Source organism: Syngnathus scovelli, chromosome 5 (assembly GCF_024217435.2).
Source record: "Syngnathus scovelli strain Florida chromosome 5, RoL_Ssco_1.2, whole genome shotgun sequence".
Classification (NCBI taxonomy): Eukaryota; Metazoa; Chordata; class Actinopteri; order Syngnathiformes; family Syngnathidae; genus Syngnathus; species Syngnathus scovelli.
The window spans coordinates 20,772,390-20,797,356 of record NC_090851.1 but is presented as its reverse complement, the minus strand read 5'-3'; the positions used below and the strand labels follow the sequence as shown (position 1 = coordinate 20,797,356).

The window sequence follows — 24,967 nt, the reverse complement described above, 5'->3', positions numbered from 1 at the left end:
TCGCTCAAGGCCAACACATCTGCCAGGTTTTAGGGAGTTCTTATACTCCCTTCCTTGTCTTATCTGTGAGAGGCCCTCACTATTTATGAACAGAACACTTGTGTTCTTTGTCTAGCTAAAGAGAAGTTCTTTATCTATTATACCTTGTAGTTTCGATTTATGAATTGTTGTTGACCGGGACAGTTTTTAAGTTATCCCATATTTACTCAATGTTTAGTTAAGTAGACTTCATGCAAGTTATCTCACATCTACTTAACGTTTGTTGGGGTGTATGCACGAGAGGTATCTGATGATTTACTCATCATTATTATTGTGTGAAACGTAGCAAGAAAGTCTAGAGCATTGTTTAACAGGGACACGGCATCCAGGAGTTGGATATCAACACCGTGCTGTCACAGTCAAAGATGCCGACCCTTACCGCCCTGGACTTGCAGACAGTGCCTGTGATCAGCTATTCTGGGAAAATCTCAATGTTACTGTGATGAACAATAGGATGAACAATACCACAAGTGGCCTACACAGAGAGGCCAGCTAGAGAGGAGACTGGATGAGAGCTTTGGACATCGCCGCTGTGTGCCAGGATGAGAGAGCCGTTTTCAAGGTGTAAGGGCTCTACTACCAACATGGCTGCACCATCGGACGGGACCTACTTCGTCCAGAAGTTCGAAAGCACTGCCTCACCTGCATCCTATGAGTGCACGTGCCTGTTCAGAACGGATCATGGTTTTATGGTCACAAGAGTTGTCCGATGGTGCCTGCCAACTGGACACGAGTGTGTGCGCCAGTGTGTGTGACAGACCACACCTACAGACTAGAACATCATCAGCTGACGAAAACACGAGCACATATACAACTTCTTAGAGATGACGGATGTGATGATGATAATGAAACATGGATTGCGTAGATGCTGTTCTGTTGAGCATGTTTTACAGAAACTTGATGATTTGACCATCGAAAATGCTTCGCAAGTGATGGATACAATGATGTACTGTTTCTGTGTTTTTGTTTTTTATTGATAGCATTCTGGTCGTCTTAGGCAAAGGGACCGTGTAAGAATTTTCCTGCTAATAACATCTGGCCGGCAGGTTTTTCGCTTACACAATAAGTTTGATCTGGGGGTATTAAGGTAATGCCTCATCTTCACTGGAAAGTGTTGCTATCATTGTTTTTTTTTTTTTTTTTACTATTCTTCTTTTTTCATTATACTTGTACACATTTTTTTTTTCTTTTACTTGTCTTTGTTGTTTGGGGTGGCATAATCATATGATAAAACAGGAGGGAGATGTTAGGGTTTTTCAGATTATCCTTATCGTATGATTATGTTGGAATGCAACCGGTAATAAATAACCTACCTTGTCCCATCCTCCACAAGGTCGTAAAACATCCCCTGATATGTTTTGACTAGAGCACAAGGGCTTCCTATTCAACCTACTCGTACCCCCACTCTGTTTCTCTTAATAAAGTAACAAGTGCAAGTAAGAGCTCTGTACACTAAAACCAGCAGACACAGAGACAGCTTCTTCCCCCAGGCTGTCGCTCTGATGAACTCACACCACTCTTAGAGTCTCAGAGTCATTACTGTGCAATAACATCCCGCTTGCCACACCTTTTTTGTCTACACTGTTTGGACTATGTGTCCTCTCTGCATCCATTGCAGCCTGGTCATCCTAGAAGAGGGACCCTCCCATCTGTGGTCTCTTCTCAAGGTTTCTCATTTTCCCTAGCTGGAGTTTTGAGTTTTTCCTTGCCCTCTTGGGAGTTTAAGATCAGGGGGTGTTTGAGAATATCTTTCGTTCTTCACATGTCCTGAGTGTTGTTGTTAGTCACCTAAATGTTGAACAGAGGCTGTGATTTACCGAAGTCAAATTCCTTGTTTGTCACGCTCAAACATGGCGAATAAAAAACTCTTGAATCTTGAATCTTGAATCTTGAAATATGCCCTTGCAGGAGGGAGAGTTTTTAGACTTCATTCCTTCAACGAGTGAACTCTCCACCTGCAGGTGTCTAAAAGAACTTGCTTGTCTACCGTGTGGTTCTTGCAAAATAAGTTGGAGTGAGAAAATCTCTAACAGATTGCTTATTCCTTGTTAAGATGTCCCTATTATACTTATAATTGCTGTAGTAATAGCATGTGTTGTTTATGATGGAGAAGAAGTTATTGTCTGGGTCGATGTCCTGATCTATGTCCAGAGTGCTGCTTTCACTGTAATCAAACGTTAGTTGGAGTTGTTCATGTTCCTGTAACCACTGTATTATGTGTCCATTGTTGTTTGATGTAAGTTGAGTACTGTCCCTGAGCATTATGTTTGCGTTTTGTGTTGTTAACTCTATTCAGTTTCAAGTCCAATCCAGTTGATTTTCTATTGAGGATACTTATTCAAACTTTTCCAGTTCCTCAATACTCCTCACCATCAGTATCTTGGCCTCTTCTGGTGATCCATTAAGTTTGATGTATATCTTGCAATTTCTAGTCCATGTACTCTATATTCTTTTTCATTCTTCTCAGGTGATGTGCTTTCTTTGCAATGTCCGCATTGTTTTTTGTCAGATGTTCATTTATGTAGATGTCTGTGCCTTTGAGCAACTTAACCTGTTTTAGAAGTGCAATTTTGCGCTTGTTGTAAACAAATTTCAGAATGACTGCTGGCTTGTCATTACTGTTTCGTCTGGGCAGTGGATGACAGGCTTCAACCTGGTTGGAGTCCATAGTTATTCCTTTTGTTTGCAGAAATGCAGCTACCTGTTGCTCGGCTGAGCTTGCATCTTGCTCACAGCCATCGCTGCCTGCCGTCACTGCCCTTGTAAAAGATATACTAGGTTTAATTGCTATTCCAGTGATGACAATGTCATTTATTCTTGTGTATTGCTCAAGGTCTGCGACCCCACTTTCAAGGTAGGCAAGCCTCCTGTCCTTCTCAGCATTGAGCATACCTATCTTTGCCTCTTCCACCAGTGCCAAGTTGTTTTTCTGCTGCATCCTCACAGCAGAAACTTCTTCCAAAAGGAAGTCAAGTGACTTTTTTATGTCCTCGACCTCCTCCGTGGACATGGTCAGGTTTTTTTTCGGCCCCATATTGCTTACGTTGGTCCTAGCGATCTCTGACAGCTCAATCCGGTGTTCTCCAGTAAATCAGCTGTTAGCCTTCTGCTAACAAACTCGCCAGTTCACGATCTGCTTAGATTGGTTATGTTTTCTTGTATTTCCTTCCACTCTTGAAGTCCTTGGTTTTGTTAATTCCTCTCCACGATTGTTTCTTTCACTCTTGAAAGCCTTGGTGGAGTTGGAAAAGTTGGAACCAAGGTTTGATAATCACTGGCAGAAATACCACAACACAAATCCTCGCTGCAACGCAGCAGAACAAAGTAGTGAAACAAACAGCACAGGAATGGCTCGTCTATGGCGACAAAGTAACAACATAAACAGCAAAGGAATGGATTGTCTGTGGCTACAGCGTAACAACAAAAACTGCACAGGAATGGACCATCTGTGGCAACAAAGTAACAGCAAAAACTGGAAAAAGGATCATGACTTGCTGCTGTTTGGAGGCGTTAGCTGCGTGGCAAGCTTCTTCCTGTTTGCTGTCGCTGATTGAACTCATATCAGCAAGAGGTCTCCACTGAACGGAACATCACCACTGTAGCACTTCTTTCCGCACCATTACTGTACGCTACCTCTCTTTAAATCTCCCTCCTGAGCAGCCAATATGTGCAACACAAGCAGGCTAATTTTCTTCATTAGAGCCCAGCTACAAAGACCAGACTGACAAGACCAGAGTGTCTGTTCTTAGAGGGTTTATAAGTGACGGGAGAACGGTGTTTAAATACACACTGATAGTGTGAGGCGTGCTTCTGAGCATTGTGAGTCATTGCGGGAAGCACGGCAGCCAGCCTGTCACGAACAAGGCAGGACAACCATGTGCAACACGGACTGTTTATTTAGGGAATGCAGGAAGAGGAAAAGGGAGGCTAGAACGCCAACAGAACAAGTGGATGAGGAAACTGATGAGCCGGTTAGCGAGCTTGTGTCTCGTTACACAGCGGATCAGGCAAATGGGAATCAGGTGGTACGCGTGTGTGTCAAGGCAGACAACCATTCAGGAGTACCGATACACAGCGGTTCAGGCAAACGTAAATCAGTTGGCAGGTGTGCGTGTGTCAAAGCAAGGTGAGACGGCGAGGACTGACAGAGATCGGCGTCAATATGCCTAATTAGCAGTTAACATTGAACAGGTGGTGGCAATCAGTGCCCATTAGCACATGCAGTTCCGTATTGGCCATAAGAGGTCCAACTCTGTCAGATTGGTGAGAATTAATTGATGAGACTCAATCTGGCTTTGTTGTGGCAAGACAATATCAGGAGAACCTACATGTTCTTCACGATACAGACAAATGTCATTGGCCTTGATGCAAAAAGGGCGTTTGATCAGGTTAGGTGGGACTTTCTTCATCCAAACCCAGAGAGATTCAGATTTAATGATTTAATAATGTATCAAATACTTATTTCATGCAATAAAATGGAAATTATTTAAAAATCATACAATGTGATTTTCTGGATTTTTGTTTTGGATTCCATCACTCGCAGTTGAAGAGTACCTATGATAGAAATTACAGACTTCTACATGCTTTGTAAGTGGGAAAACCTGAAAAATCAGCAGTGTATCAAATACTTGTTTTCCCCACTGTATACTGTATTAATAATCGGATTATTATTTTCTCACTTATAACTATCCTCACATTCAAAGGCACATGGATATTTAACATATATCGATGGACTTTATTACATTACTATTAATTAGGTACATTAGTTAATATTTGTTTAATTTCTCTCCACTGTAGAAAAATTAATACACAATTTTGTACTTACTGTAGGCTGCTGCTGTACTCCAAAAACTAACTTACTTTTAGTGATTATGTTGAGGAGCTACAGTATCAAGAGATCCTCGCTCAGATATGATTACTATACGTTTATATTTTTCAATTACAATCAGTTTCTCAATCATGGACTGGCTGATTCCAAAGTAAAATGCATTACAGTAATTCATCCAAGATGTGACAAAGGGCACAAATTACCGTATTGGCCCGAAGACGACCCCGATTATAAGACTCTTTTTTAAGACTCAAGTTTAAAAAAAAAAACCTTTTCCATCCATCCATCCATCTTCTTCCGCTTATCCGGGGTCGGGTCGCGGGGGCAGCAGCTTTAGGAGGGACTCCCAGACTTCCCTCTCCCCAGCCACTTCATCCAGCTCATCCCGGGGGATCCCAAGGCGTTCCCAGGCCAGCTGAGAGAAATAGTCTCTCCAGCGCATCCTGGGTCGTCCCCGGGGTCTCCTACCGGTGGGACATGCCCGGAACACCTCCCCAGGGAGGCGTCCAGAAGGCATCCTGATAAGATGCCCGAGCCACCTCATCTGGCTCCTCTCAACGTGGAGGAGTAGCGACTGTACTCCAAGTCTCTCCCGGATGACCGAGCTTCTCACCCTATCTCTAAGGGAGAGCCCGGACATCCTGCGGAGAAAACTCATTTCGGCTGCTTGTATCCGGGATCTCGTTCTTTCGGTCACGACCCATAGCTCGTGACCATAGGTGAGGGTTGGAGCGTAAATCGACCGGTAAATTGAGAGCTTTGCCTTTTGGCTCAGCTCTCTCTTCACCACAACGGACCGGTACAGGGTCCGCATTACTGCCGACGCTACACCGATCCGCCTGTCGATCTCGTGCTCCATCCTCCCCTCACTCGTGAACAAGACTCCAAGATACTTGAACTCCTCCACTTGGGGCAGGATCTCATCCCCGATCCGGAGAGGGCATTCCACCCTTTTCCGATCGAGGACCATGGACTCGGATTTGGAGGTGCTGACCCTCATCCCGACCGCTTCACACTCGGCTGCGAACCGTTCCAGAGAGAGCTGGAGATCACGGCCTGAAGAAGCCAACAGCACCACGTCATCTGAAAAAAACAGGGACGCGATGCTGAGGTCCCCAAACCGGACACCCTCAACGCCTTGGCTGCGCCTAGAAATTCTGTCCATAAAAATTATGAACAGAATCGGTGACAAAGGGCAGCCTTGGCGGAGTCCAACCCTCACTTGGAACGAATCCGACTTACTGCCGGAAATGCGGACAAGATTCTGGCATCGGTGATACAGGGACCGAACCGCCCTTATCAGTTGGCTCGGCACCCCGTACTCCCGAAGCACCCTCCACAGAATCTCCCGAGGGACACGGTCGAACGCCTTCTCCAAGTCCACAAAACACATGTGGACTGGTTGGGCGAACTCCCATGCACCCTCGAGGATCCTGCCGAGGGTGTAGAGCTGGTCCACTGTTCCACGGCCAGGACGAAAGCCACACTGCTCCTCCTGAATCCGAGGTTCGACCTCCCGACGGACCCTCCTCTCCAGCACCCCTGAATAGACCTTACCAGGGAGGCTGAGGAGTGTGATTCCCCTGTAATTGGAACACACCCTCTGGTCCCTCTTCTTAAAGAGGGGAACCACCACTCCAGTCTGCCAATCCAGAGGCACTGTCCCCGATGTCCACGCAATGTTGTAGAGGCGTGTTAGCCATGACAGCCCCACAGCATCCAGAGCCTTTAAGAACTCCGGGCGGATCTCATCCACCCCCGGGGCCTTGCCACCGAGGAGTTTTTTAACTACCTCAGTGACTTCGACCCCAGAGATTGGAGAATCCGCCTCAGAGTCTCCAGGCCCTGCTTCCTCAATGGAAGGCGTGGAGGTGGAATTGAGGAGGTCTTCGAAGTATTCTCCCCACCGACTCACGACGTCCCGAGTCGAGGTCAGCAGCACGCCATCCCCACTGTAAACAGTGTTGACGTTGCACTGCTTCCCCCTCCTGAGACGCCGGATGGTGGACCAGAATTTCCTCGAAGCCTTCCGAAAGTCATTCTCCATGGCCTCACCAAACTCCTCCCACGCCCGGGTTTTTGCCTCAGCAACCGCCGAAGCCGCGTTCTGGTTGGCCATCCGGTACCTGTCAGCTGCCTCCAGAGTCCCGCAGGCCAAAACGGCCCGATAGAACTCGTTCTTCAGCTTGACGGCATCCCTTACCGCCGGTGTCCACCAGCGGGTTCGGGGATTGCCGCCACGACAGGCACCAACGACCTTACGGCAGCAGCTCCGGTCGGCCGCCTCAACAATGGAGGCGCGGAACATGGTCCACTCAGACTCAATGTCCCCCGCCTCCCCCGGGACTTTGGAAAAGCTCTGCCGGAGGTGGGAGTAGAAGCTCTTCCTGACAAGAGATTCTGCCAGACGTTCCCAGCAGACCCTCACAGAGCCTTTGGGTCTGCCAGGTCGGACCGGCATCTTCCCCCACCATCGGAGCCAACCCACCACCAGGTGGTGATCAGTTGACAGCTCTGCCCCTCTCTTCACCCGAGTGTCCAAAACATGCGGCCGCAAATCCAATGACACGACTACAAAGTCGATCATCGAACTGCGGCCTAGGGTGTCCTGGTGCCGAGTGCACACATGGACACCCTTATGCTTGAACATGGTGTTCATTATTGAAAATCCGTGTTGAGCACAGAAGTCCAACAATAGAACACCGCTCGGGTTCAGATCGGGGGGGCCGTTCCTCCCAATCACGCCCTTCCAGGTCTCACTGTCATTGCCCACGTGAGCATTGAAGTCACCCAGTAGAACGATGGAGTCCCCAGAAGGAGCGCTCTCCAGCACTTCCTCCAGGGACCCCAAGAAGGGTGGGTACTTTGAGCTGCCGTTTGGTGCATAGACACAAACAACAGTCAGGACCCGTCCCCCCACCCGAAGGCGGAGGGAGGCTACCCTCTCGTTCACCGGGGTGAACCCCAATGTGCAGGCGCCCAGCCGGGGGGCAATAAGTATACCCACACCTGCTCGACGCCTCTCACCGTGGGCAACTCCAGAGTGGAAGAGAGTCCAGCCCCTCTCGAGAGGGCTTGTACCGGAACCCAAACTGTGCGTGGAGGCTAGTCCGACTATATCTAGTCTGAATTTTTCTGCCTCGCACACCAGCTCGGGCTCCTTTCTAGCCAGAGAGGTGACATTCCATGTCCCAAGAGCCAGCTTCTGCAGCCGGGGATCAGACCGGCAAGGTCCCTGCCTTTGGCTGCCGCCCAGCTCACATTGCACCCGACCCCTTCGGCCCCTCCCACAGGTGGTGAGCCCATGGGAAGGGGGACCCACGTTTCCTTTTCGGGCTATGCCCGGCCGGGCCCCATGGGCGAAGGCCCGGCCACCAGACGCTCGCCTTCGAGCCCCGCCTCCAGGCCTGGCTCCAGAGGGAGGCCCCGATGACCCGCGTCCGGGCGAGGGAAAACTAAGTCCATTTATATCACTCATCATAAGGGGCTTCTGTGAGCCGGGCTTTGTCTGGCCCCTCACCTAGGACCCGTTTGCCATGGGTGACCCTACCAGGGGCATGAAGCCCCCGACAACATGGCTCCTAGGATCATAGGGACACACAAACCCCTTCACCACGATAAGGTGACGACTCACTGAGGGGTAAAACTTTTTGAACACCAAATTTTATTTTTATACAGAAAATAATTACATCTGAAACGAATGATTATACAATATATTCGAGAGAAAAATCATATTATTTTGCCTCATTCAAATCATGCAAAAACTGTCTATCGCATCTTAATATCTGAACATTTAAATATATAAACTAAAGTGCAATCACATTTGTAAATGAATGGCTTCTGGTTTTTGAAATGTAAATAAACCAATCTACCATGATAAAACAACCAAATTGCAATAACTGCATTAATCATCAAAGTGAAGTCTGAACTGTAGTCTTGAAACAAATCTGAATAAGGAAAAACATTGCAATAAAATAATGCAAACTGCTACTCCTATTGTTGGGGAGCCTGAGGACTGTACAGGGTTGGCTCAGATGGTTATGCTCTTTTCACCCCTGGGTGACGGTCAGAACACAGGAGGGAAGACGTGGTTCAGTTTTGATTGCTTTACTGAATTATTGGCAAAAAAATAATAATAAATAACCATAAATGAAATACTCTCTGCAACACACCAAACATAAGTCATCAATCAAGACAACAAAATACATTTGGTGGCGACCGTTAGTCGCCATATTGCTGCGTAACGGTTACTCGTACGATGCAAGGCAAACTTAAAGGAGCGCACCGGAGCTGTCAAACGGCGCGCACACAAAGCAAACCAGACAAACGGCACAACAGTGGGCAGTAGTAACAATGGAATGTATATACTCACTTTGTGTCGAAGACGCACACAATCACAGCAACATACTCAGTCTATTATGAGCGCGCCGAAGCTGTCAATCAAACGGCGCGCACACGAAGCAAACCGCGATCAGACAAACGGCACAACAGTGGACAGTAGTAACAATGAAATGTATACACTCACTTTGTGTCAAAGACGCACACGATCACAGCAACATACTCAGTCGCTACCAGCAACCTTTAACTTACCGCTGCGCACAAGTGAAAATGGGTCTAATGTCTAGAACCCAAAATATAAGACGACCCCCACTTTTTCAGTCTTATTTCAATGCAAAAAAACATGGTCTTATACTCGGGCCAAAACAGTAGTACTCTTTCAAAGTGCTGTCAAGAAAGAAGAGGCTTGCCCTAGCCAACTGTCTAAGATGGAAAAAGCTGGATTTCACAGCTGGTCGAATTCAAAGACCAAAGTTTGTGACTGTCGGCTTTAGATAAGGCGCCAAGGGGTCCAAGTCAACAGGATGGCATGTACAACGGCCACTGGGAATACACATCAAAACTGCTATTTTAGTGTAATTGAAATTCAAGAAATTCAGTCCCAACCAGGCCTTCATTTCCTCCAAACAGAACCAAAGTAGCCTCAATTAGAAAGTGTCTTTTTTGCTCAGCAGGACATAGATCTGACAGTCATTCGCATAGCAGTGGAAGGAAATACCGCGTTTTCTTAGAATTTCTCATCAGATTTGCGTTCATCTCTACAATCAGAAATCTGTCAAACAATCTCATCCCTGATAAAAGGAACTTTACCTGGCTCAGCAGAAGAAAAGCTCATCCATGTGCCCTCTCTCATTTGCACATTTTCCATTACGGTCTGCGCTTCATTTAAAGGGCTCTTAACCACAGCTGTTGCTTTGTCTTTCTTTTCTTCTGAAGTAATATTTCCTGAAGTTATTTTCACCTTCATAGTGTGTTGATCTGATGGTGAGTCATCAATGACTGTTTTACTTGAAATAGGTGGTGTTGGAAGAGTCTCAATCATGATTATACATTCTGTGGGAGCGGAGAGTATATTTTCTATGAAGAGACAAAAATCAACAACACTTACATGACAGTAAGTATAATTCTTAGGAGTACATCTTTAAAATATTCTACCTGTCTCATTTATTTCTGGTTGACAAGTTGGCACTATTTTTTGGATGGCAGGAGAAAATTCTTGCCGAGTTTTTGTGGATGGGTTTGCAATTTTGCAACTCAGCATGCCAATCACATCTGATGTTGCACTGTCAGAGGTCCCAGGTGAAATTGTACGCTGATGTCCAAAATCTGTAATGAAATCTTCAATGATCATGGGCTGATGCTGACAATCTGTTATAGGATAATCAGACTTCTCTTTAGGCTGCGCGATCACATCCAAAGGTCTGACCTTGAAAAAGTAAAAGAAAAAAATTAAATTCGAAAATACCTCCTGTAGCTTGTGGAACACATATGAATGCTTTACCTCATGAGTGTCCTGTGGGACTTTTGTTTGTGACTTCTCTTGCTCTGTGGTTTTCTCTGAAGCAGCAGGAGAAGGCGGAAGAGGGAAGTCATTCAAATCAGTCACATCCCCAACTTCATCCACAGTCACAAACTCACTCATGTTCAATGGGAATGAATCAAAATCTTCAACCCCATCCTAATTGTACAAAAGGATACATTCAATAACAATAGTAGCGATAACTATTGGATTAACATGCTTTTTGACGAATGCAGCTCACCATCTTGGGCAATTCAGCATCTGATTTGTTAGAAATTCTTTGTTCACCCAGATTTGAGTTGCTTTTATATGTCTCAAACCTGCATGACTCATATAGTCCTGAGGACGGAACTCCATGTTCGTTATTCCTCTCCATTTCCCTCCTCTCTTTTATGGTTCTTTCCTCTTGCTCCCGATCCCACTTGGTTCTTTGTGAGTCCTTCTGGACCCACTGCTCCCCAATTTTTCGCCCTCTCCCCCTAAATTCCTTCTCCTTTTTTGCCTCTTTGTCAACTTTCTCACTCTCTCGAGTGTTTAAACCAACCTCTGCATCAACTAATTTGTGTCCACCTGTCTCTTTTATTTGGTAACCTGACTTTCCCACTTCTGTCTTCAGATGAATTTCTTCATTTGCAGAGCCTGCCATTTTATTTCGGGGGTGATTTGTTTCTGCTCCACTGTCCACCTCTACAGTATCCTTGAGATAAAGGAAAAGTCAGGAAAATTAATAAAAGCAACTGTTAATGACAAATTTCTAAATCATGCTTTTTACCTTAGAAAACTCTGAAAATGCAATATCTGTAGAATCACATTGACCAACATGAATCTTTTTTAACTCGGTTGCATTTACAGTTGTCTGCAAAATAGTCTCATTTGCTGATTCATCTTTCTTGATAGACTTCAAGACTGCTACATTCTCTTTGTCAGTCTTTTTGTCTGGTTCAAGTGCAGATTCAGACAGCACATTCCAATGGTCCTGAGTGACAAGGCTTCCATTTTCTCCAGCCACTTCATCTTCAATAGGCACTGTTTGAGGGCCCATTAATATATTGTGCTCTTTTCTCAACTCCACAGAATGTGCTATCTTATCTTGGTCAGCTGCATCTGTATTGTGGTCTTCATCATTTTCAAAAAGATCCTACAATATTAAAGAAAATACAGGTATGTAAAAAAAAAATGTTTTCGACAAAATTTGAAGGCTAAATGTATGTGTCAACTAATAACCAAGCATACCTTACGCAAATGTAGGTTCGGAGAAAATACTTGAGTCTGTGTGTTAGTTTTGGGGTCAGGCTTGCGTGAAAAGAACAAAGGGTTGTTTTGTACAATGCATGGAAACCTCTGGAAGCGTTTGTAGACAGACAGGGCCATGGCTCCAGTTTCCATTTCACAAATTACCTAAACCAGAAGAAAATAAACAAGCGTTATGGCAGGGGTCATACCAAGCCTTTTTTCTCGGGCAGGCTTAGGAAGGAATGTAGTAGAAGTAATGTTCCAACGTTACGTACTGAGGATATTAAAAACTAGTAAAACTGAACAAAACCATGTAAACAGATTATAGCTTTATAGCAGGGGTGTCCAAACGTTTTGCAAGGAGGGCCAGATTTGATAAAGTGAAGGGGCTCGGGGGCCAATAGTATTTTCGGACATTTTTTAACTACAAAAATTTCATGCAAATACACACTGTTATAAAACAATTTTTATTGTCACAATGTCTTTATTTTTCAAATGACAAAATAACCAAATATAAGCCACTCAGGCAGATGTGAACAACTCTAAAAACACAAATTCTACCTTTCATTCATATCTGAAGAGTCAGATAACATTGAACAAACTGTATGAAATACCTTAAATTTACATGAGTTTAAAATTATTTTTGCCTCATGAACATTTTAAACGGGAATTATAAGTAATGCAAAGTTGTCTGTTATTAAAACTTAAAACAAGCAAATTTTACTCTAGTCATTTACAATATCTCTCAGAAAGTAATAGTTTGTGTCACGTCTACAGGTTCATAGTGTGTGTGTGTTTATGACACAGGGCGAGTGATGCGTCAGTGCAGTAGTGTTGGAGTAGTTGGCCTGTAGTTTGTGCATGCTGCATGCTGCCTCTGCTTGCCACTTTTCTGCTTTCAGCTACCGCCACCGGCTAGCCCTCTGTTTCCGGGGGTGAAAAGAGGAGCTGAGTGCATAAGCCTCCTCAGCCGGTACACAGCCTCTCCATTGCCAAGACTTACACACACCTCGTGGCCACACACGGTAACTGGCACCTTGCAGTACCAGGCTAAGTTGTGCAGGATCTCGGAGCAGCAGTGGGACCCAGAGATGTGGCATGTAGGCCCACCAGTGCGTGGACATGCCCTACTGCCCATCAACCACTGTCCCGGCTGTGGGTAAACAGCTCCAGCTATGGGTAAATAGTGAAGACCTCAACAGTGGACCAGGCGGAGGATGATGGCTGACCTAAGGGGTGGCATCACAACAGCTGGAAAGGCGGATGAAGGCTGCAGCAAAAAAGGGTCACCAGTTGTCTTGGTCTCCTTGCCACTGGACTCTGACCCTGATCTGTCAAGAACAGTGTGGTGACTGTCTGTGCACCAGTCTCCCCACTCTAAACAAAGTCGCAGCCCTTTTTAGGATCCACTCTGCTCACCCCTGTGGGGGAAGGGGCTAGAAAAGGTGCCCTAAACATAGCCTGCCTCAAACCTCCCGACTGGATTACCGCGTTCAGAGGGATCACCAATATACGGTCGAAAACACAGAAACATGAATTTTGGAGCATGGAATGTGCGCACACTAATAGACAGTGTAACCAGTGATAGGCCGGAGAGGAGAACCGCCATCATTGCCAGGGAACTGAGAAGATGCCGGATTGACATAGCTGCTCTTTCAGAAACCCGACGGGCAGAGGAAGGTCATCTGAAGGAGGAAAAGGGTGGATACACTTTCTTCTGGAAAGGAAAGGCCACAGATGAGCCTAGGATCCATGGGGTTGGTTTTGCCATCAAGAACCAACTGATCAGTCAGCTCTCTGAACTCCCTGTGGGAATCAGTGAGCGCCTGATGACACTCCGTCTGGTGCTGGCCAACAACCAGACGGCAACAGTTCTTAGTGCTTATGCACCTACCCTCATTTCCGATGAGGACAAAAAAGAGGCCTTCTATGCCTGTCTGGATGAGGTATTGTCGAAAATCCCCAAGGAGGACAAGATTATTATATTGGGAGATTTCAATGCCAGAGTGGGCCGTGACCACCACCTCTGGAAGGGCACCATTGGAAAGGAAGGCATTGGAAACATCAACTCCAACGGGGTTTTGCTTCTTAGCAAATGTGCTCAATACGACCTTATCATCACCAATACCATCTTTCGCCAGAAGAACAAACTCAAGGGCTCATGGAGACACCCTCGCTCTAAACAATGGCATCTTATTGATTATGTCATAGCCAGGGATCAGCGCGACGTGAGCATCACAAAAGCCATGATGGATTCAGAGGCCTGCTGGACAGATCACCGCCTGATATGATCCATGATGTCCATCAGACTCAAGAGGAAGAGGAGACTGCAAAAGAAGCTGAGCCGGCAAAGACTAAACCTTGAGACCCTGAATAAAACTGCCTCCCTGCAGCTGTTTCAGGCCTCTCTTGGAGAAAGCCTCAATTAGGAATACCCTGAGGACATTGAAGAACACTGGAGCCTGCTCAAGTCTTCCATCCTCAACACCTGCAGTGCCACTCTCGGGTACAAGGCCAGAAAGCATCAGGACTGGTTTGATGAGAACGACACAGAGATAGAACAGCTCATCTCCAAGAAAAGGGAAACCTTTTGTGTCTGGCAAAATGACATCACCTGCACAGCAAAGAGACAAGCTCACTCCAGAGCCAAGGCTGACGTCCAGGGCCGGGTGAGACAGATTAAAAACTCCTGGTGGACAGAAAGGGCACTGGAAATCCAGAGTTTGGCAGACTCTGGTGACACCAGAGGCTTTTTCTGTGCTACCAAGGCTGTCTACGGCCCAAGCCATCGCGGCCAAAACCCCCTGCGCTCTAAAGACGGGCAGGAGCTGTTGAAGGACAATGAGTCCATAAACAAACTCCTCAACCGTGACAGCACAACTCAGTCAGATTTCCTCAGTCACATCCCTCAGAGTCCCATCAGGGAAGACATGGGTGAACCTCCCACTTTAGCAGAGGTCCAAGATGCCATCAGGAGCCTGAAGAACAACAAGGCCTCTGGGCCAGATGGGATCCCAGCTGAGGTCCTAAAGGAAGGTGGACTAGAGCTCCAGCACCACCTCCATTCCCTCTTTCTGAAGGTCTGGGAAAAAGAAGTACTCCCCTCGGAGCACAGGGATGCTCTGATAGTGACCATTTTCAAGAAAGGGGACAACGCGGAATGTGGAAACTATAGGGGTATCTCGCTCCTTTCAACAGTTGGCAAAGTACTTGCTCGTGTTCTTGCCAACCGCCTACTGCCACTGTCTGAGGAAGTTCTCCCAGAATCGCAGTGCGGTTTTCGCCCAGCTAGAGGCACTGCAGACATGATTTTTACAGCACGCCAACTCCAGGAGAAATGCCGTGAGCATAAACAGCCTTTGTTCATGGCTTTCATAGACCTGACAAAGGCCTTTGTCGGTGGATCGCCAGGCCCTATGGAGCATCCTTCTGAGGTATGGTTGCCCCGATAAATACGTCAGAATACTGCATTTATTACATGACGGAATGACAGCCACAGTGCTCAACAACAGCTCCTTGACTGAGCCTTTCACTGTAGAGACAGGGGTCAAACAGGGATGCATCATTGCACCCACCCTGTTCTCTGTCTTCATTGCCGCCATACTCCACCTCATCAACGAAGAACTACCACACGGAATCCCAATTTGGTACAGAACTGATGGCAGGCTTTTCAAAATTAACAGGTTCAAAGCCAAAACCAAGATCAAAACCACCACAGTTGTGGAGCTCCAGTATGCAGACGATAATGCCATTGCAGCAAACTCTGCAGAAGACCTCCAGGGCATCCTGAACTCCTTCGCTAAGGCATACAGAGCCATGGGTCTGACCGTGAACATCAAGAAGACCCAGGTGCTACATCAACCCCCACCCAACCAGCCATCTACTCCACCCATCATAAATGTGGACAACACTGCACTTGAATATGTTCACCACTTCCCCTACCTCGGCTGCCTTCTCTCCTCCAAAGCGGACATTGACTCTGAGGTCAACCATCGCCTGAGCTGTGCCAGTCGAGTGTATGCCAGACTCCGGAAAAGAGTCTTTGAAGACAGAGACCTCCGGGCTGACACCAAGCTCCTGGTTTACAAAGCTGTGGTTCTCCCCACCTTACTTTATGGGGCAGAAACATGGACAACCTACAGCAGGCACCTAAGAGCTCTTGAACAACACCACCAGAGAACCTTGAGGAAAATACTCGGGATCAAATGGGAGTACAGACGCACAAACATCAGCGTTCTGGAGGAAGCCAGGATACTGAGCATCACCACTTTAATAATGCAGCACCAACTCCGATGGACAGGACATCTCATCCGCATGGCTGACACCCGCCTCCCCAAACGGATGTTATACTCCCAGCTGGAGAGAGGTCCGCGAGCCCCGGGCAGGCAAAAGAAACGTTTTAAGGACAACCTCAAGACCAATCTCAAGAAATTCCAAATAACATCTCAGGACTGGGAGCGCATCGCCTTGAACAGGAACTGCTGGAGGGCAGCGGTGCAAGCAGGTGCAGCACATCACGAAAAGGAACTCCGCCGTGTCGCAGAAACCAAACGACAACTCCGTAAGGAAAGACAAAAACAGGCTCCAGCACGACCACAACCCACCACCACTTTCCCCTGCCCACACTGCACAGAAATATGTGGATCCCGTATCGGCCTCTACGCCCACCTGCGGACCCACAAGTAGACGACCCTGAGAAAAAGACAGTCATACTCGTCCCGAGTGACCGCCGGTGATGACAGGTTCATGACATCAACAGTATTAAAATGGCTACTTCGTAGCTTGCTTTAGTAATATTTACTTTTGACTGACAGCCCCGCGTGAAGAATCGCTGTTGTGATGCCAGTTCAACTTGGAGCTGCTTCACTTTATCAGCACGGTCACTCCCTGTTAGCTTGTTGTATGTGTTAGCATGTTTAGTCTGGTAATGTCTCTTTAGGTTTAAATCCTTAAACAAGGCAACCGTCTCTTTACAAATTAGACAAACACAACTGCCTTGATTTTCAGTGAAGAAGTATTGTAATTCCCATGTCTCTTGAAAGCGACGGCCCTCAATGTCAACTTTCCTCATTTTCTTTGCAGTCGGCATGGCAGAAATGAGCGGAGAGGGGTGCGCGGCACGGATGCAGACTGATATTATTAACGGTGCTGCCACCTTTTGGTAAAAGGATGTATATAGATTATAGTTTCAAGTTTCATGATTTTTGTATTCAGTTTGTGCAGGCGGGCCATAAATAATACATTATAAGACCAAACCTGCGAGCCGTATGAAATCTGATCGGGTCCCAGATTTGGCCCGCGGGCTGGACTTTGGACATGTCTGCTTTATAGGGATGCTCCGGTCGATCGGCCACCAATGGCGATGAAAAATTGGAATGCTTGATCAAAGCCTTTTACTGCAGATCAAAAAATCTAGTCACCCGTAGATCATGCGTTGCAGTCTGCCATGAAAGACCAGCCTCCCTCCCCCCTCCATTCACGCTGCTCAGTGGGCACGAGTGGCACCAACAAACATATCTGCTGTATGGAGATTCTTTGCAATTGTTGAGAGCTTTGTGACGTTGACATCTCGTAAAGTGTCATGAAAAGGTACCTCGCAGTTTCAACACGGCCGAGTTAATCGCAGTTTGGAGAAAGCACCCTTCAAATCTTAGGGACCTGAAGCAGTTTGCCAAAGAAGAACGGTCTAAAATTCCAGCAGAGAATTGTAAGAAACTCAGTGATGGTGACTGGAAGCAGTCCTTCGCAATAATTTAGTCTAAAGTTTGTGCTAAAAATATTAGGCTGAGGGTGTCAATACCCTTATGTGTGTGTGTGTGTGTGCGTGCGTGCATGATGGGGGTAATGTTCATGGTTTCGGGAGTGACTTTGGCAGGCTGATGACCTGTGGCAAGAAGCTGTTGCTGAGTCTGGTGGTCCTGTAGCGCAGTGGTCCCCAACCGTTTTTGCGCCACGGACCGGTTACGTGTCAGAAATATTTTCACGGACCGGCCTTTATATAACAAAATAATATATTTATATAAATAAATGATACATTTATAATAAATATATAAATACGCTGAAATAAAATGATACGACTGGCATAAAAACAAGTATAAAGGACACAATTTATTTATTTATTATTAATTATTTATTAAATTGTATTAATAAAACTCACCATTACATTGAATTAGTGGGAGCACTGAGATTGTTTCTCAGAAATGAGCCGGTGTCATCTAGGCGTAATTGGAGACAATGACACCCGAAGTGGTTAAGGTTTGTCTTTAAATGCAGGATGCTTGGTCTCCATGTGCTGAAGCAGTTTTGAAGGCTTCATTGCTTTGTTAGCTAGCCTGTCGCCACATATTATGCAGAGTGGGCTTAGCGCGTCAAAGTCACCTGTGGCGATAAATCCACATTTTAAGTAGGACTCCAGAAATTTTCTTTTAAATGCAGCTTTCCTTTTCTTAGAAGTCGTAGCCTCTTCTTCCGTCTCCTTAGTGGGCTTTTTTCCCTTTCCGGAGAAGCTTTCCAAACATCTCTGTTTCTTGCTCATTTTTGTCTATGTGAAGCCCTTTGAGACTGTTTGTGATTTAGGGCTATACAAATAAACTTGACTTGACTTTTGCTTGCTTCACGGGCTCGACTGAGGTGACATGTCACGTGACCGAGACGAGTGTTTTGACCGGAACCGACGGATGTAATTGGGAGAGAATCGCCATTTTTTAAAATATTTTTCAAAATAAATTCTTACTCATATTTGCTAGATTTGCGGGCTCGACTGGGGAAACATGTCACGTGACCGGGACGAGCGTCTTGACCTGAATTAATTGATTGTCGATAAAAAAATAAATAAAATAATTGTTTTCCTGTGCGGCTTGGCGGCCCTGTACCAAGTGACCCACGTACCGGTACCGGTCCGCGGCCCGGTGGTTGGGGACCTCTGCTGTAGCGCATACTTCTGTTACGTTTACCAGATGGTAGGAAATGAAATGAAACAAAATAAAATGGCATTATATGAACCGTATTGGCCCGAATATAAGACGGTGTTTTTTGCATTGAAATAAGACTGAAAAAGTGGGGGTCGTCTTACATTCGGGGTCGAGACATTATACCCATTCACAACGCTAGATGGCGCCATATATCTTTAAAGCAAATGCTGAACTTAACTCCCCAGGCCAAAGCGAACCCCTGTCACAACGAAGAAAAATAAAAATAGCTGTTAGAAAGGTTCTTATGTTGATGTTAAAGTGTTGGAAAAATATGTCACCGCGCCTTAAGTCTCGCGTGAGTTACCTCAGCTTATCGCGATTGTTGGAGCTTGTGCACAGCGGTAAGTTAAAGGTTGCTGGTATCGACTGAGTATGTTGCTGTGATCGTGTGCGTCTTTGACACAAAGAGAGTATATACATTTCATTGTTACTACTATCTACTGTTGTTCCGTTTGTTTGATCGCGGTTTGTTTCGTGTGTGCGCCGATTGATTGATTACTTCGGCACGCTCCTTTAAGTTTGCTTCGCATCGTACAAGTAGCCATTACGTAGCGGCACGATCGCCAGCAAATGTATTTTGTGGTCTCGATGACTTATGTTTGGTGTGTTGCCTAGAGTATTTAATCCATGGTTATTTAGTATAGTGGAACCGTTACGCGCAGTTAGTTATGTAATGTGTGCCGTCTACTAGTGTTGTGTGACGTCAGAAGTTGAGCGTTGACTTACGTGCTGTATTTCTGTCTGTTGCAGAACCACACACCCGCCCGCACACACCCGCCCGCACACGCCCGCGCGCGCCCGCCCGCCCGCCCGCCCGCCCGCCCGCCCGCCCGCCCGCACGCACGCACGCACGCACGCACGCACACACGCACACACACACACACACACACACACACACACTCTTCACCCACACTCTTCACACGCTCATACAATAATCAGACACACAAGAATCACATTCACACACCCAAAGACTCACCCATGTACACTACACATATCTGCTCTCACATCCTTACGACCAAACATGTGCCTTTACCCTTTTGCCAGTTTGCCTGTATGCCCCTATAAGCCACAGTGCCTTTTACATTTTTGCAAATAATTCAGTAAAGCAATCAAAACCGAACCAAGTCTTCCCTTCTGTGTTCTGACCGACACCTTGGGGCGAAAAGAGCATAACCATCCGAGCCAGCCCCCTATAGAATCCTCAGGCTCCTCAACAATAGCGGTAGGAGTTTGCATTATTTTATTGCAATGTTTTTCCTTATTCAGATTTCTTTCAAGACTACAGTTACAGTTACACTTCAATTTGATGGTTAATGCAGTTATTGCAATTTGGTTGTTTTATCACAGTAGATTGGTTTATTTACATTTCAAAAAACAGAAGCCATTCAATTACAAATGTGATTGCGCTTTAGTTTACATATTTACATGTTCAGATATTAAGATGTGAGAGACAGTTTTTGAATGATTTGAATGAAACAAAACATGCTTTTTCTCTCGAATATATTGTTATAATCATTTGTTTCAGATGTACTGTAATTATTTTATGTATAACAATTAAATTTGGTGTTCAAAAAGTCTTTCTTCAAACTTGAGTCTTGAAAAAGAGGGGGTCGTCTTATAATCAGGGTCGTCTTATATTCGGGCCAATACGGTACTTTTCGAAAATTAAAAATAAAACTTTTGTTTCTGTAATCTATCTGCATTTTATTAAACCTACAAATGTGTCAGATTGTGTCAGATTTTGTGTCAGAAATGTGTCGGTTTGACCAGCTCCGTGGACGAGTGGTATAGAATGTCCGCCCTGAGACTGGAAGGTTGTGGGTTCAAACCTCGGTCGGGTCATACCAAAGACTATAATAATGGGACTCATTGCCTCCCTGCTTCGCACTCCGCATTTAGGGTTGAAATTGGGGGGTTAGATCACCAAATGATTCCCAAGCGCGGCACCGCTGCTGCTCACTGCTCCCCTCTCCCCCAGGGGATGGATTAAAGGCCTAGAGACATCCCTTTTTTTTTTTTTTCCAATTAGAACGGAATTTGATAGAATGTATAAAGTGAACACATTTGCCGCATTGGAAATTAAAAATGGACACCGATTAGTAAGAATAAAGCTAAAATGAAATGCCAGTTTATCGATCGGGTCCCGCACAAAGCCAAACTGGCGGCGCCATTACTGTGACGTCACAAGTTGTACATCTGGATGTCAACAAACCCAAACAACATGGCAGATGATAGCGACAGCTCCGTTTCTAGCGGCAATATTAGCATCATTTTATCCGATTCAGAAACCTCTTTTGACGCAGAATATGATGAATCTATCAGTTCACTTGGGCTGAGCTGAGCACGTTTTCTGAATTGTGCCCCTCCCGTCACTCTGGTTAGGTTGGCATAGTAAAAAGTGCTCTTGGGGGCTTTAGAGTTGATCTCGGCACATTAAGACATGACCACCTGCAACGTTTGGTTTAGGTTTTATAAGCATTTTTAATTTTATTGCTTAAATTAAATTAAATTTAATTTGTGAAATTAAATTCACAGCGACAACCGCATAGTGAAGTTTGCTGACGACACGACTCTGGTGGGTCCCATCACGAAGGGTGACGAGACTCGGTACAGGTCGGAAGTTGACCTTCTGACCACGTGGTGCAGGGACAACAACCTCCTGCTGAACGTCAATAAGACCAAGGAAATCATTGTTGACTTCCGGAAGGGTCACACAACACACCTGCCGCTGATCATCGACGGTGCTGTGGTGGAGAGGGTGAGCTGCACCAAGTTCCTGGGGGTTCACATCAGTGAGGACCTCTCCTGGTCCGCAAACACCTCGTCACTGGCAAAGAAAGCTCAGCGCCGCCTGTACTACCTGCGGAAGCTCAGGCGTGCATGTGCTCCTCAGGCAGTCCTGTCTACATTCTACCGTGGCACCATTGAGAGCGTCCTCACCAGTTGCATCGCTGTCTGGGGTGGTAACTGCACTGAACAGAACTTAAAGGCCCTGCAGCGCATAGTGAATACGGCTAGTAAGATTATTGGTGCTTCGCTCCCCTCCCTAAAGGACATTTACACCTCCCATCTCGCCCGCAAGGCAACCTCGATTGCCAGAGATGTGAGTCACCCGGCTCACTCTTTGTTTGACCTTCTGCCCTCTGGGAAGAGGTACAGGAGCCTGCGCTCCCGCACCACCAGACTCGCCAACAGCTTCTTTCTCCAGGCTGTTAGGGCCCTGAACTCGCTACCCCCTTCTGCGTAGCGTGCGGCACTGTTGCGCTATTTTCGGGAATGTCTGCTGTACGCGCACTTGCTCCTTTTTTTTCTGCTCCTCTTATTTATTGTTGTGTTATTTATTCATTATTTATTCAGCACGCTTTTGTTGTACTTGTTTACTTGTTTGTCTGTTGTGAGCCATGTCTTGTCACCGTGGGATAGGGGGGAACGAAATTTCGGTTTCTTTGTGTGTCTTTGGCATGTGGAGAAATTGACAATAAAGCTGACTTTGACTTTGACTTGACTTTGACTTAAATCGCATTTTCCCGACGAGCTGAGCACGTTTTCTGAATTGTGCCTCTCCCGTCACTGTGGTTAGGTTGGCATAGTAAAAAGAGTAGAGTGCCGAGTTGACCACTGCGCATGGAGAAATGAACATCTGCAGCGTTTGGTTTAGGTTTTAGGCGCATTTTTAATTTTATTGCTTAAATCGCATTTTTTCGACGAGCTGAGCACGTTTTCTGAATTGTGCCCCTCCCGTCACGCTTCGACATACTTTTCAAAGTCAAAGTCTCAAAGTCTCCTTTATTGTCAATTCCTCCGCATGTCAAGACACACAAAGAGATCGAAATTACGTTTCTCACTATCCCAGGGTGACAAGACAGAGTTCACAACGCACATACAAGTAAACAACACAGGAAAATTAAAACAAGAAGATGAACAATAAGAGTGATAGCACGCTAGCCGCTCCCGATGCACAGCAGAGTCCGGAAAGGTGACAGTCAACCAGGCCACTGTGAACACGAGCACACAGCAGGCACGCACTGTCCGGTTCGTGGATCCTATCAGGCGAACGCAACCCATTTTGTCGTCCCGCGAACGAACGTACGCCAGGATAATGGAAGGCACGGCTAGGCGAGCTGGGTTGGCCGCAAACCTGGCCCGACGTCTCCACGCTGGCCCCTCTTCTCTTTTTGTTTACATTCACTGAAGCTAAACGCGTACAACTTGAGACGTCATGAGACGTCACTTCCGGCTGGCGGCTCGGTGCAGTCAAACTTAAATTTAAATTATATTTTTCAGAGCAACAGCTTCCTTTTCGTTGTTTCGAGCGTCAATTTATATTTATAAGCCCATTAGCTAACTAAAACCGATTTATACATATACCGGTGTCTCTGGGCCTTTAAATGCAGAGGACAAATTTCACCACACCCAGATGTGTGTGTGACGATCATTGGGACTTTAAATTAAAGACTCCTTGACCAACAGGTCCCAGACTGTGAGACTTGGCCCCCACCTTTCCTCTACACGCACACTGAGCACTGGTTCACCACAGGGCTGCGTACTGAGCCCCCTCCTCTACTGTCTCTATACCCATGACTGCAGTCCGGCCCATGGAAACAACACGATTGTCAAATTTGCTGATGACACCACAGTGGTCGGGCTGATTTCGAATGGTGACGAGACAGCCTATAGCAGGGGTTTCAAACTCCAGTCCTCGGGGGCCGCATTCCTACATGTGTTCCAAGTTTCCCTCGTTAAACACACCTGATTCAAATTATCAGTTCATCCTCACGTTCTGCAGGAGCCTGATAATTGAATCAGGTGTGTTTAACGAGGCAAACTTGGAAAACATGTAGGAATGTGGCCCTCAAGGACTGGAGTTTGAGACCCCTGGCCTATAGGGAGGTCCAGAAGCTCACGAACTGGTGCTCCACAAATAACCTGGCTCTGAACACCAAGAAAACAAAGGAGATCATCGTGGACTTCAGAAGAAAAAAAAGAAATCACCCTCCCCTCTACATCAACAGCGAGAGTGTGGAAAGGGTCCACGACATCAGATTCCTGGGAATCCAGATCTCTGATGACCTCTCCTGGACACGCAACACCTCAGCTGTCATCAAGAAGGCTCAGCAGCGTCTAAACTTCCTAAGAGTCCTCAGGAAGAACTGCATGGATCGGAAGCTCCTGCTGGCCTTCTACTGCTCCTCCATTGAGAGCCTGCTGACGTACAGCCTGACCACCTGGTACAGGAGCTGCACTGCTGCAGACAGAGGGAGGCTACAGAGGACAGTCAAAGCAGCGCAGAGGATCGTCGGCTGCCCTCTCCCCTCCCTGACGGACATATACAACACTCAGTGCGTCAGCAGAGCTCACAACATCATCAAAGACAACACACATCCCGCCTCCCAACTGTTTGAGCTGCTTCCTTCTGGGAGGCGCTACAGATGCATTCGTACAAGGACTACCAGACTACTTTTTTTTCTTGTATTTCTTTTAATGTTAGAAATAAACAAACAAACAAATGCGAAAACAAACAAACAAATTCTTAGACTTCCTTAATACTTTTTAAAATGTTTGTAATGTTTTGCACTAGAAAGAGAGTAGCTATCCAGTTTCGTTTACAACTATGTTGTAAAATGACAATAAAGGGTACTCTATCTGTATATACACAGTTTACAACTATGTTGTAAAATGACAATAAAGGGTACACAGATATATACATATATAAATACATAGACCGTATTTTCCAGACTATAAGTCGCAGTTTTTTTTTTTTTTTTTATAATTTGGCATAGTTTGGAGCAACTTGTGTGAAATTATTGACACATTATATCACGTCATGTTATTTTTACACTACACCACAAGAGGGAGCTCTAGGCCTGTGTGAATAATTTCAACACTTCAGTCTGACGTAAGCGACGTAAAAGAGGAAGCACCGTATCTTCTACCTCTGGAGTTAGCGGAGTTGTTTAACGTGACACAAAGGATGACGATTTCAATTATTCAGCCTATTGTTGCCTATTCAATTTTTATTTTAAATTGCCTTTCAAGATG

The 24,967-nt window shown here is 45.9% G+C and overlaps 1 protein-coding gene across 7 annotated transcripts in view; it reads right to left on the bottom strand.

Annotated features, from left to right (window-relative positions):
* The window catches only part of LOC125969619 (zinc finger protein 638), a 155,889-nt gene that overhangs the window by 31,309 nt on the left and 99,613 nt on the right, over positions 1–24,967 (bottom strand). For 5 of the 7 annotated variants that reach the window (XM_049721886.2, XM_049721888.2, XM_049721890.2 and 2 more), the window contains 6 exons: positions 11,958–12,122; positions 11,497–11,862; positions 10,966–11,421; positions 10,707–10,883; positions 10,361–10,631; positions 10,016–10,282 (listed from right to left, as the gene is read on the bottom strand). In XM_049721886.2, the coding sequence (XP_049577843.1) occupies positions 10,016–10,282; positions 10,361–10,631; positions 10,707–10,883; positions 10,966–11,421; positions 11,497–11,862; positions 11,958–12,122 (1,702 nt within the window). Of the gene's footprint in view, positions 1–10,015; positions 10,283–10,360; positions 10,632–10,706; positions 10,884–10,965; positions 11,422–11,496; positions 11,863–11,957; positions 12,123–23,751; positions 24,245–24,967 lie in introns of those variants that run through there. The other 2 variants (XM_049721887.2, XM_049721895.2) reach the window with 2 other exon arrangements.